The 16,940-nt window shown below is 38.0% G+C and overlaps 1 protein-coding gene across 12 annotated transcripts in view; it reads right to left on the minus strand.

Annotated features, from left to right (window-relative positions):
- SCMH1 (Scm polycomb group protein homolog 1) overlaps positions 1 to 16,940 on the minus strand; it is a 181,877-nt gene that overhangs the window by 23,998 nt on the left and 140,939 nt on the right. For all 12 annotated transcript variants that reach the window (XM_051987899.1, XM_051987892.1, XM_051987894.1 and 9 more), the window contains 3 exons: positions 7,251 to 7,483; positions 3,532 to 3,658; positions 654 to 854 (listed from right to left, as the gene is read on the minus strand). In XM_051987899.1, the coding sequence (XP_051843859.1) occupies positions 654 to 854; positions 3,532 to 3,658; positions 7,251 to 7,483 (561 nt within the window). The remainder of the gene's footprint in view (positions 1 to 653; positions 855 to 3,531; positions 3,659 to 7,250; positions 7,484 to 16,940) is intronic.

The following is a 16,940-nucleotide window of genomic DNA, read 5'->3' on the forward strand; positions in this document are numbered from 1 at the left end:
GATGCTAAAGTGAGCCCATAGTAGGAAAAAAGAAGGAACTGCTTTTCTCTCCTTAGCACAGGGCACAACCTCTCTTGTGCCCAGGAAGAGTTTTGCTTAGGAGAAGAAGGATAAAGCAAAGCTAGGTGAGAGGTACTGTACTCCTCTGAGAATGGGATTGGAAACTCCCAAATAACGTGGGAGAAATTCCCCTACTGATTCTCATTTTTGGAGAAATCTGCAAAGTGATATATTTATGTATGAGCAGGAGAAGTTGACATTCACTGAAGCATGCTTGGGGCAGAGGCAGGTGAAAGTGGACTAATTGGAGGGAGAACATAGGTGTTATTTAGAGGCCTAAAACCATCATTGTATTGGCTCTACAGCTGACAAAAAAGTCCATGAATGTGGCCAGTGGAGACTTGGGAAGCTTGATGCTTCTCAGTAGGGAAAAGGGAGACACAAATCTGAGCAAAGACCCTCCTTCCTACAACCATCCCACTCCCTAAGGAATCTTATCCAAATTTTTTTCTGAAAATTAGGGAAATGAGGCAGATTAAGACATACATGAAGAAGGAAAACCCTGCCCATCTAGCTGCCTGGGGCCCTGGCCATGCGTGTTCAGTGAGGAAGGGCAAGGCTAGGGTCCCAGGCAGCTGAGAGAGGGTGCTTACCTGAGATGACTTCCCCGCCATGGCCTTGCTTGAGGAAGCTGAAGACAGTCTTCTGGTGGTAAGCACAGTCAATACAGGCCTGTACTGCCTGCTGCAGGACCACTGACGCCCGTGCTGGTCCAAAGTGGTCAGGCAACTGCTGGACCTTCTTTTTGTCCAAGTGGGGGCCAGTGCTGCCATTCTTGTTCAAGTAGATGCAAACTGCAAGAGACAAAAAACCAATGGGACTCAGCAAGATCCCAGAGAAATCAGAATTCTTCTACCTTCACCTTCAGCTTCCCAGCCTAACATATTCTTGCCCAGGGCAATACCACAGAAGATGGGGGTGGCTTGGGGGAGGGGTAGAGTAGGGAGGAGAAAAGGAAGCATGTACCCAGCTGTTAATGGCCTGGGCCACAAGATCAAAAGTTCTGGGAATAATGCCTACTGGGGAAAATGATGCTGTCAAAATGCCAAGGCCTGAAACAAGTTATCTTTACTGGGCTGAAAACAAAATTCCTAACATTCCCCCAAATATACATTCTTACATATCCTTCCTGTTTTTCTCTCTCTAAGTATTCTCCCTATCTCTTGATCACTGTCTTTTTCCTCATACACTGTCTATTTTTCTGCTTTTGTACTTCCTGAAAAGGGGGCTGGAAGTGGGAGGAGGAGAGGAGAGGAGACTAGAGCATCAGGGACAAGGTGAAGAAGTAGGTTCAGTGAGAAAAGACTGGGATTAAGAGGTCCTTCCTTCTGTTGGCCATCTGCTCCATCCTTTGACCTAGAATTCCTTGCTGAAAGGGTCAAAGAGAGTGGTAATAAAATGACAATGGGCTTAGACTTCTAGCTCAAATCATTACTAATCTTCTCTGAGATAAGAATATGTGCAACAGTTTAAAATCAACTGGGAAATGCACAAAAATCACTCATTATTTCAATCATGAGGATATTTATACTGAAAAAAGTTAGGAAAACATTCAGTTGAATAAAAAATGCAAATTCCGTCTTTTTTCAGTACATTATTTTTATTTTCATGTATCTTTCTTTTTGTTTGTTTTTTAATGACTTGGTCCTCAAAGGCTGAAAGTAGCCCTGACCACTCTGCCCACTGTTGGCACATTAGTCAGGAGAGAAAAATAAAAATAAAGGACACACAAAATGAGAAGGAAGATTCTGGATGTGTCAAAAAGACTACTTCTGCCCTTGTGGTACGGTCATACTATTTCCATGGCACGAATTCTTATCCCCTAGCACTGCACCAAGGCACACCAGGGAGGAAGAGGCATGAGACCAACCTAGGAGATCTTTTAAGAGAACTCAAACCAGGTCAATTGCTATCCTAATCAAATACACTTTCAGGACTTCCCAATGGTAAGCATTAATGCTTGCTCAGCTTCTTGTCTTTCCAAAACAAGACCAAAGTATCCTCTAATCTTGCTACTTTCCAGAGCCCAAAGGTGAAGGGCCTGGGAACTGTTGTCTGATAACATCTTTTCTTTTGGTTCATCAGCTTATAAGCAAGAACAGGACTGGAGTTCAAATCTGGCCTCAGATACTAACTGTGTGACCTTGAGCAAAACCATATTTGCCTCAGTTTCTTTATAAAATGAGCTGGAGAAGAAAATATCAAATCACTCTAGTATCTTTGCCAAGAAAACCCAAACTGGGGCCATAAAGAGTCAGATACAATTGAAATGACTAAACAACAACAACATTTATGGTAAAAAAAATAAAACCTACTCTCAGTAATAACCTGACACTACTAAGAATATTCAAAAGGCTGTGTGATCACCTCTGAAGGCAATTTTAAAAGGAGTTCCAAAATTACTTCTGCAACGGCAACTTTATTGGAATGAGCTCATAGCTTTTGAGGATGACAGTTAAAGGACATCTCCTTTGTATATGTTCTTGTATCTTGTTAAAAAATTAGTCATGTTACTTTACATGCAGACCTTTTCAGCTGAGTTTTTTTCACTGTATTTCTATACCTAACAGATAACCACCTTGGCCTAGAGTGTGTACTTCATAAAGGTTTATTAAACTGAACTGAGTTCATTTTACATTGCCCTCCTTTACAAGTTCCATTGTCTAGTCCAGCAGCTCCTTACTGTTTCTTACTCTCTCTTGTCTCTGTGACTTCCTTGCAGGTTCTCCTCCAGACTTTGAAAGCATTTCATCCACACCTCTGCTTATGAAGTTCTTTATCTTCCTTCAAGGTCCAATTTGAATAATGGCTCCTTTAAGAAGCTTCCCTAATTCTCTCAAATTAAAATGATGTCTTCTTTCTACTCAAAATTTTTTAGAGCATTCTGTACTTACCTATCTTATTACTCTACTTTAGTCACAAACTTCTCTGTGTACATACTTTGTCTTATTAGATTGTAAATTTTTTGAGGCTAAGTGTTATTTTTCATTTTCACATTTGCAGCAATAAACACAAGGCATTGGATATAGTGGGTATTTAATAGCTGTCGCATGAATAAATAAATATGTTGGGAAAAATCTGTTGTTCCTACAACTCATAGAACCTCTTGAAATTCTATGTTAATTTAGAGACTTAGAGATTGACTGTTTTAAGTACATGTAAGGTTAAAAGTTTTGGACCCCAAGTGGTACAAAACTCAAAAAAGTCACAGAATCACTTATTATAGTGAGGCTACTCAGATGTGCTTTTGTCTAATCCCCTCATATTATAGAGAAGGAAACTGAGGCTCAGAGAGGGAAAGTGATCTGACCAAGTCATACAATGCATGACAAAAGCAAGTCTAAATCTTAGACAGATTCTCAGGGAGGTGCTTCTGTGATGATCTCAGAAACCAAGCCAAAAATTAGTGCAAAAAAAAAAAAAAAAAAGGCACTGGCCTTGGGATGTTTGATCTATAATTGGGTCTTTTACCTGTGGGGGCCTGCATGGCTGAGCTGGGTATGGTGGCAGCATCCTGGGGCACAGTGCTGGTGTCTGGTTCAGGGGTACTGGTGGTCGGCGAGGTGGGTGCTGGGTTTAACAAAGTCCGTGGTTTTCGCTGCCAAAACAGAGGGAGAAAAGTTTGCCAATTGTATGTATTGTTAGTATGTCTCTCTCTCTTTAACCCAAGCATTTACTATCCTGTCAGACTATAAGCTCCTTGAGGCAGGAGATCACATTTTATACTTTTGAATTCTCTACAGAACCTTACAAATGGTAGATACACAATACATATTTAATGAATAAACAAACAAATGAACAATAATCTTTTCCTTCCATGCCTGTACATGAAGCCAGAGGTTAGCTAAACACAAAGGAAAACCCCCAACACTGTCATAGTGAAGTTGAAGCTGGAACATGTATTTTTGATCTTGCCTTTATTTATAATGCTATCACCATAATATAGGGTACTCATCACCATCTGCCTAGAATATGAAACTATTACTTTAGCAACAACCTATTGCTCTCAGGTCTTTCTTTCTCCCTTGTACTCTCTCCTTTCCAATTCATCTCTAACAAACCATCAGATTAATTTATGTTACTCCTCCTATGTTTAAAAATTGTCAGAGCTTCCAGTGGTTGCTGATTGTTCAAATGTCTTGCCTGGCCTTCAAAGCCCTCTACAATTCGCTGCTACCTTACCTTTCCAGCTTTACCTTTTAATCTCCTAAAACAGTTATATTCCAATTAAAATGAATGTAGCTTGTAATCTACTGCCTTAATTTTAATTCCCATGGGTCTACAAATATCCCTCCATTCTCTTCCTTTGTTTGCTGAAGTTCAAGCTCCTCAAAGAATCCTTTCCTACTCTCCCATAAATATGACTTTTATTACATATCACTTTGTTTCATAATTCTTTAAAGCACATCATCAAGTATTATGTTATATGTATTAGACTACTCTCCTAGACCGAACTCCAGGGGAAAGCGTTCGAGTCTTATCTTTCCATTTATCTAATACCTAGTTACAAAGCTCTGCATATAGTAAGTACTTACTTAACAAAAATGGTGAAAATCCATTCTTTCTGACTCCAATTCTAATGCCTTATCCACTGCTATACTGCCTTTTACCATCTCATTTACAAACCTCATCATTTCTGTTGAAGGCAGCACATTTTTTCAGTCTTTCAGGTTCATAATTTGACATCCCTCTCACCTCAACATATCTAATCAGCTGCCAAATATTGTTGTTTATAATTCTAGAGTATCTTCCATATTCAGTTCCTTCTCTATTTTCACATAGGTACCATCTTAGTTTGGATCCTTATTATCCTTTGTCTGTACTTTCCCCAAAAATCTTAGTCTCCCTGACTCAAATCTCTCCTTACTCCAGTCCCTCCCTAAATTGTTATTAAAATAATTTTCCTTAATTACAGATCTGACATGGTACTAACTTACTCATTCACTTTTAATGGCTTAGTAGTACCTCTAGAACTCTATAAACAATCTATCAGGGCAGGGGAAAAAAGGAGGTCAGGTCATCCCACTACCCTGGTGAGGGGCCTTAAGATTGAAAATGCATTGTCCAACTGCTGATAAACCAGGCAGCAAAATGACTATTCGGGGTATTCAGGAATATAGACAGAGAAGTAAGCAGGCAAACCAATGAAAAGATAGTTTTAGTAAATGAAAACAGGAATAATTCAAGCATATATTAGGAAGAAAGATACCAGTGGATGATGTTTTCTGAGTTTTCTCAGCTCAAAATGGCTATTCTGTTGAATGAATGACTCAATGTATGAATAAAATGTAGGAAAATGCAATAGACTTTAGTAACAGACTGGATGTGAAAAATGAAGGAAATGAAGAGGTAACAAGGTTTCTTGCTTGAGTGAGGTAAAAGTGAAGCACCATACAACATAATATACTTGTTGCTTGTCCTTCATTCCTGAAGAGGGCCACGACATTAAGGAAGTGATGCTATGACAGGTAAGTGAATTGGATTGAAGTAAGGGAGGGCTGGGCAAGGTCACCAACCTTACTTTCTCCTCCAGAGTCTCTGGACCCAGTAGCCAAAACTAGATCAGGACAACTAGAAATGGCCCTGAATGCAGTGGAAACTTTGGCCTTTTTAAACTAAGGTCTTTAACAGGTCTCAATTTGACTGAAACAAAACTAGATAGGAAGGGATTTCAAAGAGGTACTTCAGTGGCAGAGACAAAGTGCTTTTTTTTTACAATATTCCTACAGGGGGTCACCAGATAGATGGTGGGAATATGTGGAGCAGACATACAATAATTAGTGAACCAGACTTTCAATCAAAAAAACTGGACACCATAATTCTGCCTTTTACTCACTAGCTGTATGTCCGCTGGGCAAGTCATTTCACTTTAGAATCCTCATATGTATGATGAAGGCTTTTATAGAATGAAGATGGCTTTTATAGAATCCTTTGTCATTATAACTTTGTGGACTTTTTTTTTTTTAAACAAATCTTCCTATACATAGATGCCACTGTTATCTTTCTTAAAGCACAGGTCTGACCAGGTCACCTTCTTATTCAATAACCTTTGGTGGCTGTCCCTACTAAAATATAAACTCCTTTGGCATTAAGCCCTTCAAAATTGTGGGGGTAGAATGGGAGAAGAAGACCGATGTGCAAGAAGATAACATAATATACATCTGGACAATTGATTCACTGAGAGCCTCCATCTATCTGTAAAATCTTATGCCCAAAGCACTGGGGTACAAAAAAGTCTACCAGATATAGGTTCTGGTTTTAAATAAGAAAGTCAGTAGAAGGGAAGAAAAGCACAATAGAAGACTTTCAAATAGCTTTAATCTTACCATATAATTCAGAGTTAGTGAAGAAATCCTGTGTTTAGATTAAGTCCTAAGAGGGACTGAACTAAAGGAAAGTATATAAAGTTTGACAAAAGCAATTGGATATCAGTCCCACAACAATTGACCCAGGATTTATAAAATCAGAGCTTATCTAGAGTCTAGAAGCATAGAAGAAAATATAAGAAGAGAGCCCCGGGAGCCCCGAGGGCTAGTAGGAGGTAAGTAGTGAAGGGGCCTTCAATATTCTATAATATCACTTTATCTTCAACCAATATGAACAAGTACCTTTAAGTGAGGGAAGGGAAGGAAAATAAGGGCAATCAGTGTTTTTAACAGGTGACCTGGACTGGAATCATCCCAGGAAGAGGGAGAAGCTCAGCAGCCTTTGCTTCCTGGTCCCATCAGCAGCCTGTCTCAGAAGATTTGGAAGAAAGAAAATGCAGCAGGAAAGATGGTATTTGCCACCTTTCTACCTCCTGCCTATATCTTTGTCCAAGCACTGACAAAAAGCTACTGCTATCATCTCAGGAAGGATGAATTATACCCCAAATTCAAGAAATCTGTTGAGTGTTAAAGACTCAAAACCCAGGAGATTATCATTCCCCAGAAACCAATCTCCATTACTGGATCAAGTTGGCACTACTAAAAAAAAAAACAACTCCACAATAATTCCAACCACGTCAATTATATTCAACAGACATCTATTAAGAATCTCCTGTGTGCAAGACCACACACGGTCTTGTGTGCTAAGCACAAGGTGGTTCCTTTAAAAAAACAGGGACAGTCACACATGAAAATGTTCCCTCTCCCACCCCTCGCCACATACTTGCCAGAGGTATGTTTACATGGCCCATTTTGCTTGCCTACCTTACTGCCAGGCTTAGGTCCCCTCTTCTTTGGGAATTTCAAAGGTTCCACTGACTTGGATGGGGTGGAGATGGGGTGATGAATCAAAGTCTTAGGTGTTCGGCCTCGCTTCTTGCCTGGTTTGCGGCCCCTTTGCCCTGGCTGATGCCCCAAGACAGCTTTGGTGCCACTGTGCATGCTGGGTTTCTCAGCACTCGCGTCAGAGGTGGGAAAAGGGTTCTTTGGAATCACAACTGTAAGAAAAAGACTGTGTCACCTCCTCTTTTTGAATGCTATACTCCATCTCTGATGGAGTAAGACTTTGTCATTCCTCTAAGAGATGACAATAAGAACCTCTATCCAAACAGAACAGAGCTCCATTCTTCTCCCTTGCAAAATCTCTCATCACTTAGAAAAGCAAATCCATCAGGATCTACTGAACCCTTCAGACAGGCTCCATTCAAGCTTTTACAGTTCTCAGATAACTCAGGAATATTGTTCTTATTCTCTTCCATTCCTACTGTTTCAAAATGCCAAGTAATTTTTGACTGGGACATTTTAAGTTCTTCCTCTGCTTTCATTTCAAAGATGAAGCAAAAGTGGCATTTGGACCTCAATTTTTCTCATCTACAAAATAAGTGAAATAGACCATCTCTAAGACCCCTTACAGCTTTTATAGTCTATGGATCCACATTAAAATGCTGAAAAAAATTCACAATTTCATCCATGTTGGTAATTTCTCCACTGCTGCAGATCACCATACATCCCTCTGATGTGTTAGCAGATGTTGCCAAAAGTCTCCTGCTGATGAACCTTTCTAAATTTGGCTCTGATCTACACACAGTCAGTCCACTAACAGCCAGTACTCAAAGACTTTCCAGCTTGGTAGAACCTAATGGCATACAAGTTTGTGCTCTGCCGATATTGTTTTTGAAAACCTGGTCACTTCCATAACATGATGAGATATTGGAGAAGAATTATGATGGAGATTCAAGTCAACATATAAAGGAAAGAATTGTATTTGATCTGACTATTCAAAGGTCAATACTGTTTTTTACATGGAAGCATCCCTAACAGCCTCATTTCATACTTTAAGAAGGTTTATTTTACTAGTATATTTTGATCAGGTTCTCTCAAATAAAGAATTTACATTCAATTGGGAATCTGGTCAGGGCTTCATTCTTTATGGGGGAAGGAGGCAATCCAAAATTTTCTTTCCTTGCTGCATTTCCTACTCTACTAAAACAGATGTATGCCAAAAAAGCATCCTCTTTGATTAATAATGAAAATTTGTTAGTAATATAAGATTGCACTATTTAGCCTAAGCAGGCTATGCTCAGAGGAACAACAAACCAAGCAACTCTATTTTTTTCCCTCATTTCAGCTCATGTGTGCTCATATGCTACTAAGCATATGAAAACACTCAATCCAACAGAGACTAACCTTTAATACGGATTTAAAAAAACTTAATAGATGGATTTTTCATCTAATTGAGAGACTTCAAGAAATAAATAGTTTTTCTCATTGGGAAACCTTATTTGATATTCTGTCTAAATTATTAGGGTACAGAAAGAATGCTGGGAAGGTTGTTAGGAAACTTAGATAGCTATGGTCTTAGGAAAAGAACCATAATTTCACAAATGAAAACCTTTGGTTTGAATTTTGCCTCTATCAAGTACTAGATGTGAACTTGGGCAAGTCCCTTCACTTCATCCAACTTATTTTCTAATTTGAAAAATAAGGTTATCAATACTCATGATAATAATAATACAATGTTCTTTTTCATGAAGATCAAAGGGGATAATCTGGGTAAAAGATGTTCTAAACTATGAAGCATGATGTAAATATTTCTTGCTCCTTTTCTTCATCCTTGTCTTCTGACCTATCTTTGTTTGGATAGGGCATTTTTCTAAGTTCACTTTGATAATGATTGGACAATAAGTAATGTTTGCTCCACTGACAATTATCATCTCTATTGATGAGGTTGCTAGGTACAAAGAGTTGGTGACAATGGCTGCCTTTTAGTAACTGAGGCTAACTCCAGCTCACGGTAAGCTAGTTCTATTCTTTGCAGTCTAAGCTTGTTCTTAAATTTTGGCCTGTGAGAACCCAATCACAGGAATAGGGCAGAAGAAGGATAAGAGATTCTGGAGAAAATAGTTAGGAATTTAGACGAGAAGGATAAAGGAGGAGGGGTGTAGTAGAAATCAAAGGAGAAAAAGCAATTAAGTTCATTACATTTTCCAGACTTTTGTGCCAGCAGAAATTTGTCTTTAGACCCAAATCTACTCCTGGCAGCTAAGCATAATTGATGTGACAGAGATGGCCCCAGGAATTCAATATAAGGACGCTCCTCCTGATCTGGGAAGGGGAGAAAGAAGGCCCAAGAATCAGGGCAAACTTTATCCTAATATGCTCTAATAAAATGGTGTGGGTAATTCATACCTTTCCAGAAGAGGGTACAGTAAGGCATATGGATACATAAGCCAAGTATGGGAATAAAAGAATGGCAGAAGTGTAATGGACACAGGATAAACACAATAGCCTCTAGGCAGAACATGGGTCTTGCTACCTCTAGCTAAACCTCCTGTTTATCCCTGTATCATCCTCTCTACCTTCTACATATTTAGTACTAATTATGCCTCAAAAGAAGGAGCAGAAAAAAGACTGGGGAAAGAGTTAGCTAGAAAGAATGAACAGATTTCCCAGCACTACAACTGCTATCATTATCACGAAGTCACATTTCTATAACACTTTAAAGTTGACAGAGGAACACTTTCCTCATAATAATACTTCCAAGTAATGAAGATGAGGTTCAGATTCATGAGGTGAGATTCACCCATGACACAGGCCAAGTGCTTTTGTTTCCTTTTCCCTGTAATATGCTGGAAATCTACAAATTCCAGAGAGACAACACTCCACCAATCTTGGTAGGAAATACTCTCTTTCCAGGGCATTTTAAAATGGAACAATTTGGAAAATTGTTCTTTTCCCAAAAAATCTTGTAAATACTAAGTAACTTTTTGGTTCACTTTAACTGTTAAATTGTACCATCCCTGTCCTGCTGTATACTCTGATAAGCGGTGTCCATAGGATAGGCATATATGTTCAGTTCTTCAAGCTTTCAGTCTTATTCCTGGAAACTCTTGTACATTATATTTCAGCTGAGCCCTCATATTTTTCCACCTTTCCTAGTTGCTGACACAGGAATGTTTGAAAGTAGGACAAGGTGAAAGTCTTGTAAATAAGAATGTGAATATACTTCATTGACAGAGCCAGCCCTTGAGTAACCTACACCAGACAATTGCTTTTATAGTATTTCTTAAACAAGGGACTACAAGAAAGGTACCAGTGGGATGACAACATGTTTAAGCAGTTTAAGGCTGCTAGGGATGGGAATCATTTCCTAGCCCTGGGGAAGGGAGAAGCGGATTTGAAACAGGGAACTAGGGTTAGATATTTCCAATAGTATATGCATATTTACTGTAATAGTTATATAGTCCCCAAATCTTTTTTCCTCCTCTCAAGTACTAGAATCTATCAGTTCTAAGATTTTGAAATCTGTGACTAGATGTTACTAGATGCTAATTATGGGCTTAGCCTTCCTTTAGCACATATCTCAATTGGTCTGAAAACTTGGCATTTTAGGGGAAAAAAATGTGTGAGGAATATGGAAGTTAACAGAACCACACTATATACTGGAAGGGCCAATTAATGATTCTAGTTCTGCCTTCTGACTATAGCTCTACTCCCTTTCCCACAAGACAACCCTTCAAATACTTAAGAGACTGCTATCATGCTCCCTAATCATCTCTAAGACTAAACATCTGTAGTTCCTTCAGTTAATCCTCATATGGTATGATGATTTCTGGGTCTTTTACCAACTGTTCTTCTGGATCATCTCCATTTCAGTCCTAAAATGTGGCACTGGGGCATGAATATACATTCCAAATAGTTTCTGACCAGAGCAAATGACAGCAGTCATTTGATGCCTAGTCATTCAACTAAATCCAAATCCAACTAACTGGACTACTGTCTAGCTCACAACCCTTTTTATCTTATTTTATTTTTATTGTAACAGCATCTTTCCCCCACTTAGTGGTATTTTTAAAGATAATTTTAAATATTCATTTTTATAAGATTTTGAGTTCCATATTTTTCTCTGTCCCTCCCTCCTTTCTCTCTTCATCAGATAGCAAGCAATATATGTTTTACATGTACAATCATGTTAAATATATTTCCACAGTAGTCATGTTATGAAAAAAGCACCAGAATAAAAGGAAAAACCACAAGGAAGAAGCTCCCTGTTCCCCTCCCTCCCAAAAAAAAAAAAAAAAAAAAAAAGCAAAAATAGTATGCTTCAATCTGCATTCATACTCTATAGTTCTTTCTCTGGATGTGCTAAGTACATTCCATCATGAGTCCCTTGGAATTGTCTTGGATCATTGTATTGCTGAGAAAAGCTAAGTCTATCATAGCTGACCATTGTACAATGTTGTTGTTACTGTGTACAATGCTCTTCTGATTCTGCTCACTTTACTCATCAGTTTACGTAAGCCTTTCCAGAATTTTCTGGAATTTGCCAGCTCATCATTTCTTATGGCACAATAATATTTGACTACATTCATATACCACAACTTGTTTAGTCATTCCCCAATGGATATAGCCTTATTCATAGAACATAAAAAGAATATTATACATGAACTTATGGATTTCTATTGTGTACAGTTTGCTTTTTAAGTATATAAGTTCAACATCTAGCTTTAAAAATTATCCTACTGCTTTGTCTAAAATTCTTTTTCTTCTATTTCTTCTGTCTTCTTCTCTGCATTAAAAAAATGCTTGTTCTTGATGAAACCATGCTTGATTTTTTCTATATGTTCATCAACCATCTCTTTAATGCAATGTTTTATAATTTTGTCAGGAACTGAAGTCCTCAGATGGTACTGAATGGAAACTGATGATGATGATGATAGAATCCACCACCAATATTGACATAGTGTTGATCATAGCCTAGGAATGTCTCTCTCCTAGGCATGGAAACCTGACACCACAAATGCTCTTCTGCTTATTGGAAGCACAGATGAATGTTCTTGTAATCTGCGAATGATGCTGGGATCTTAATTAGCTGCAGTATAGGTCTGGACTTGACTAGGTTGCGTTAGTACAACCCAGGCTTTGCAGAATTACTGACTATCTGGAGAATGAATCCTCAGAAGAAGTATGTATGTTTTCAATACACCCAACCCAAAGTGCTGATTATATTCCAGTTTTCTTCCTGATTTCCAGAATTCAATCTTTATCCCCAAACTACCAAGATTATTTGTACTGGGATTTCCAATAGGCAATCAAATTACATAAGTAAAAAATCAAACATTATCTCCCTCCCCCAAACCAGTTCCTTTTGTTTTTCCTGTTTTTTTTCCAAAGATATTATCATTTTACCAGTCCTTAAATATTGAATTAACTTCTTTAACTCATAAAAATTTCTTTTCACTTAATTCCTTTAGCAAAAGGCATTGTGGTACAGTACAAAGAGGTCTGGTTTTAGAGTTAAAGGTCCTCAATCAACATAGCAGCCCTGACAATTAGTACCTATGTAATCTTGGGCAACCTAACCTCTTTGGGTTTTAGTTTTCTTATCTATAAAATAAGTAGACTGGGAAAAAAATGAATTCTAAGAGAACATTCTAGACCTGTGACTACGGGATTACGATACTACAATCTATACTAGGTAAGCTAGCACAATTACATATTTCCTTGTAAGTGATGAAACTTCTAAGGACCTTTTTATACAGAAGGCTTCTCATGTTTACCATTGATCATTTTTGTTGCCATGACCCAGAGATGGAAGGGATATAGTCAGAAGATTCTAATATGAATCTTGGTTTTGTCTACTTAATGCTTATGAGATCTTGGACAACAAGGCAGTTCACTTCTCTGGGCTCCAATGTCTTTAAATTCCAAATGAAGGAATGGGACCAAATGATCTATAAAGTATCTTCCAATTTTATGTTCCATGATTAAAAGTCTTTTCTTCTTAAAATCACAATGCGTATAGCCTATGGCTCCTATTTAACTACTCTTCCTTCCAGAATGAATTTTCAAATAACTGAATTCTAACCCTGATAGCTCTAGAGATAGGCAATTGCCAGGTACATAGGAGTCAGAATCTAGCAAAAACACTAAATAAAGCACTTGAAAGGTAGTACTAGGCTTTAACTAGCAGGTAGATAGCCTAGTGAATAGAGTATGAAGCCTGGAGTCAGGAAGACCTGAGTTCAAATCTGGCTCAGGCACTCACTAGCTGTGTGACCCTGGTCAAGTCACTTCATCAATGTTTGCTTTAATCTACTAGAAGAGGAAATGGAGAACTCCTCTAGTATCTTTGCCAAGAAAATCCCATGAACAGTGTGGTATGTAGGATCACAAAGAGCTGGACATGAATGAACAAGAGACACCAGGCATTAACATCTAGATCAAGCTAAGACTATTTGACATGCTACCCTAATTATTCTATCTTCCTTGATTTCCACATTGCAAAACTATGGAATTAGTAATCTGTTTCAAGCTGTATTCTCTTGATTATTCCACAGCTCCTGCTTTCAACTGATTAAAAATACTCTCTCTCTTTTCTTTCTCTTGCCCCATACATTCTTTAGTTCTTTTCCCAAATATTTCTTCATTCTTCCTTTACTTGGAAGATACTGATTCCATGGTCTACAAACATTGGAGAGCACATTAACACAATGTCTGGGGGTAGGGAAGTGGTACAATATGCATAATACTTAGATTAGTAATCTTGTAGTTCCAATTGTATTGGTCATATTCTCCTTTTGGGTTCTATCCAGATTGGGAAACATAGTAGATATAAACAAATATTTGTTGAACAAATGATTTTCTATTTCTAGGCCTAGTAGGATCTTTAGATTTGGAGCTGGAAAAAATTTTAGAGATCATCTCATCTAATGCTTTAATTTTACAAATGAGAAAACTGAGGACTAAAGAGAAGAAGAATTTGTCCAAGATGGCATACTTAGACTGCAACAAGCAAGGCCTTATGTCCAGGACTAGGGTTTTGTTAGTGCTATTGTACTATTCAAATCTAGAATATATTGCTCAAATCTATAATCTTGTGAAATGTGGAATATTGTGCTCAGTTCTGGGCATCGCAGTTTTACAAGTACAGTAATAAACTGTAGATTGTTTTGAGAAGAATGACTAAGATGGTGAACGGCCCTACGGTCATGTCACATGACGAATTGGTGAAGGAACTGGAGATGTTTAGACTAGAGAAGAAAAAGCAGGGTCAATCGTTAATATATATTTACTAAGTACCTAATATATGTTAGGCATTGTGCTAAGTACTAAGAATACAAAAAAAGGCAAAAAGAAATCCTTGTCCTCAAGAAGCTCATAATTTAATGGGAAAGGACAACAAATAAAAAAGATGCTGAAAAGAAAAAAAGAATTTAAAGAGGGAAGAGGAGAGAGAGGGAAAGGAAGGTCCCTAAATGGGGCATGGTAAAGTTCTATATTCACATAAGAAATTATGGGGTGTCTGTCCCAGAGCTCCTCCTTAAATAGAGTATCTGGAAGGAGCTCTGCAATGTCCATCATCTACCTTCTGTAATCAAAGCAGGAGAGAGAGGAGCCTAAGTAAGGGAAAGGGAGCCCCGAGGAAGAATGAGTTTCAGAAGTGCTTTGCTTTCAGGAAGAGGAATTCTAGAGACAGTGATAAAATCTAGATGAGCAGTGAAGTGGGAAACGATGAGGGGAAATATAATGACTATCTTCAAGAATCTCAATGGATATTAATCAGAGAAATGCAAATTAAGACAACTCTGAGATACCACTACACACCTGTCAGATTGGCTAGAGTGACAGGGAAAGATAATGTGGAATGTTGGAGGGGATGTGGGAAAACAGGGACACTGATACATTGTTGGTGGAATTGTGAACACATCCAGCCATTCTGGAGAGCAATTTGGAACTATGCTCAAAAAGTTATCAAACTGTGCATACCCTTTAATCCAGCAGTGTTTCTACTGGGCTTATACCCCAAAGAGATACTAAAGAAGGGAAAGGGACCTGTATGTGCCAAAATGTTTGTGGCAGCCCTGTTTGTAGTGGCTAGAAGCTGGAAAATGAATGGATGCCCATCAATTGGAGCATGGTTGAGTAAATTGTGGTATATGAAGGTTATGGAATATTATTGTTCTGTAAGGAATGACCAGCAGGATGAATACAGAGAGGCTTGGAGAGACTTACATGAACTGATGCTAAGTGAAATGAGCAGAACCAGGAGATCATTATATACCTCAATAATGAAGTTTGAGGATGTATTCTGATGGAAGTGGATCTCTTCGATAAAGAGAGCTAATTCAGTTTCGATTGACCAAAGATGGACAGAAGCAGCTACACCCAAAGAAAGAACACTGGGAAATGAATATAAACTGCTTGCATTTTTGTTTTTCTTCCCGGGTTATTTATACCTTCTAAATTCAATTCTCACTGTGCAACAAGAAAACTGTTCAGTTCTGCACACATATATTGTATTCAGGATATATGGTAACCTATTCAACATGTAAAGGACTGCTTGCCATCTGGGGGAGGGGGTGGAGGGAGGGAGGGGAAAAATCGGAACAGAAGTGAATGCAAGGGATAATGCTGTAAAAAATTACCCTGGCATGAGTTCTATCAATAAAAAGTTATTTAAAAAAAAATCTCAATGGAAAAGAGAGAATTTAAGTAAAATTGACAGAGAGGAAGATTTCAGATATAATATGTCATAATGGATAGAGCGGAAAAGTTAAGACCTCAGATAAAATCCCACTTCTGACACTTGCTAGTTGTATAATCACAGGCAAGACATTTAACCTCTTTGGTCCTCAATTTTCTTTTTTTCTTTCTTTCTTTTTTTTTTTTTGCTGAGGCAGTTTGGAGTTAAGTGACTTGCCCAGAGTCACACAGTTAGGAAGTGTTACGTATCTGAGGCCACATTTGAACTCAGGTCCTCCTGACTTCAAGGCTGGTTTCTATACACTCCGGCACCTAGCTGCCCCGATCCTCAATTTTCTTATTTGCAAAATGGGAATAATATCTATGGTAAATGCCTCAGATGGCTTTTGTTCCTAGGCTCAAATGAATGAAAAGGCATTTGCTAAGCACTTACTATCTAAAAAGCACCATAAGATAAAATATATAAGACTGTTGAAAATCTTTTTTTTATTATTATTATAGCTTCTTATATACAAAACATATGCATGGGAAATTTTTCAACACTGATCTTTGCAAAAACTTCTGTTCCAACTTTTCCTGTCCTCTTCATCCCCTCCCCTAAATGGCAGGCAGTCCCATACATGTTAAATATGTTAAAGTATATGTTAAATACAATATATGTATACATATTTATACAGTTATCTTGTTGCACAAGAAAAATCGGATTTAGAAAGAAGGCTGTTGAAAATCTTAAGGTGCTTTGCACAATTTAGCTATAATGAAATCAGATATAGACACAAATTATCATTTTAATAATGAGAATTATTCTTTAGGCTTGATGTAAATAAAAACATTATAACAATTAATCTTAAAATGGGATGGGCCTGCACTGAGCAATTTATGTTCTCCTTAGAAATCTTTGAGCAACTCAGAAATCTTCTGAATGACTAATTGTTGGGAGTTCTTGTTTAGGTACCAGAGGGTCTATAG

The sequence above is a fragment of the Antechinus flavipes genome, chromosome 3 (assembly GCF_016432865.1).
Source record: "Antechinus flavipes isolate AdamAnt ecotype Samford, QLD, Australia chromosome 3, AdamAnt_v2, whole genome shotgun sequence".
Taxonomy (NCBI): Eukaryota; Metazoa; Chordata; class Mammalia; order Dasyuromorphia; family Dasyuridae; genus Antechinus; species Antechinus flavipes.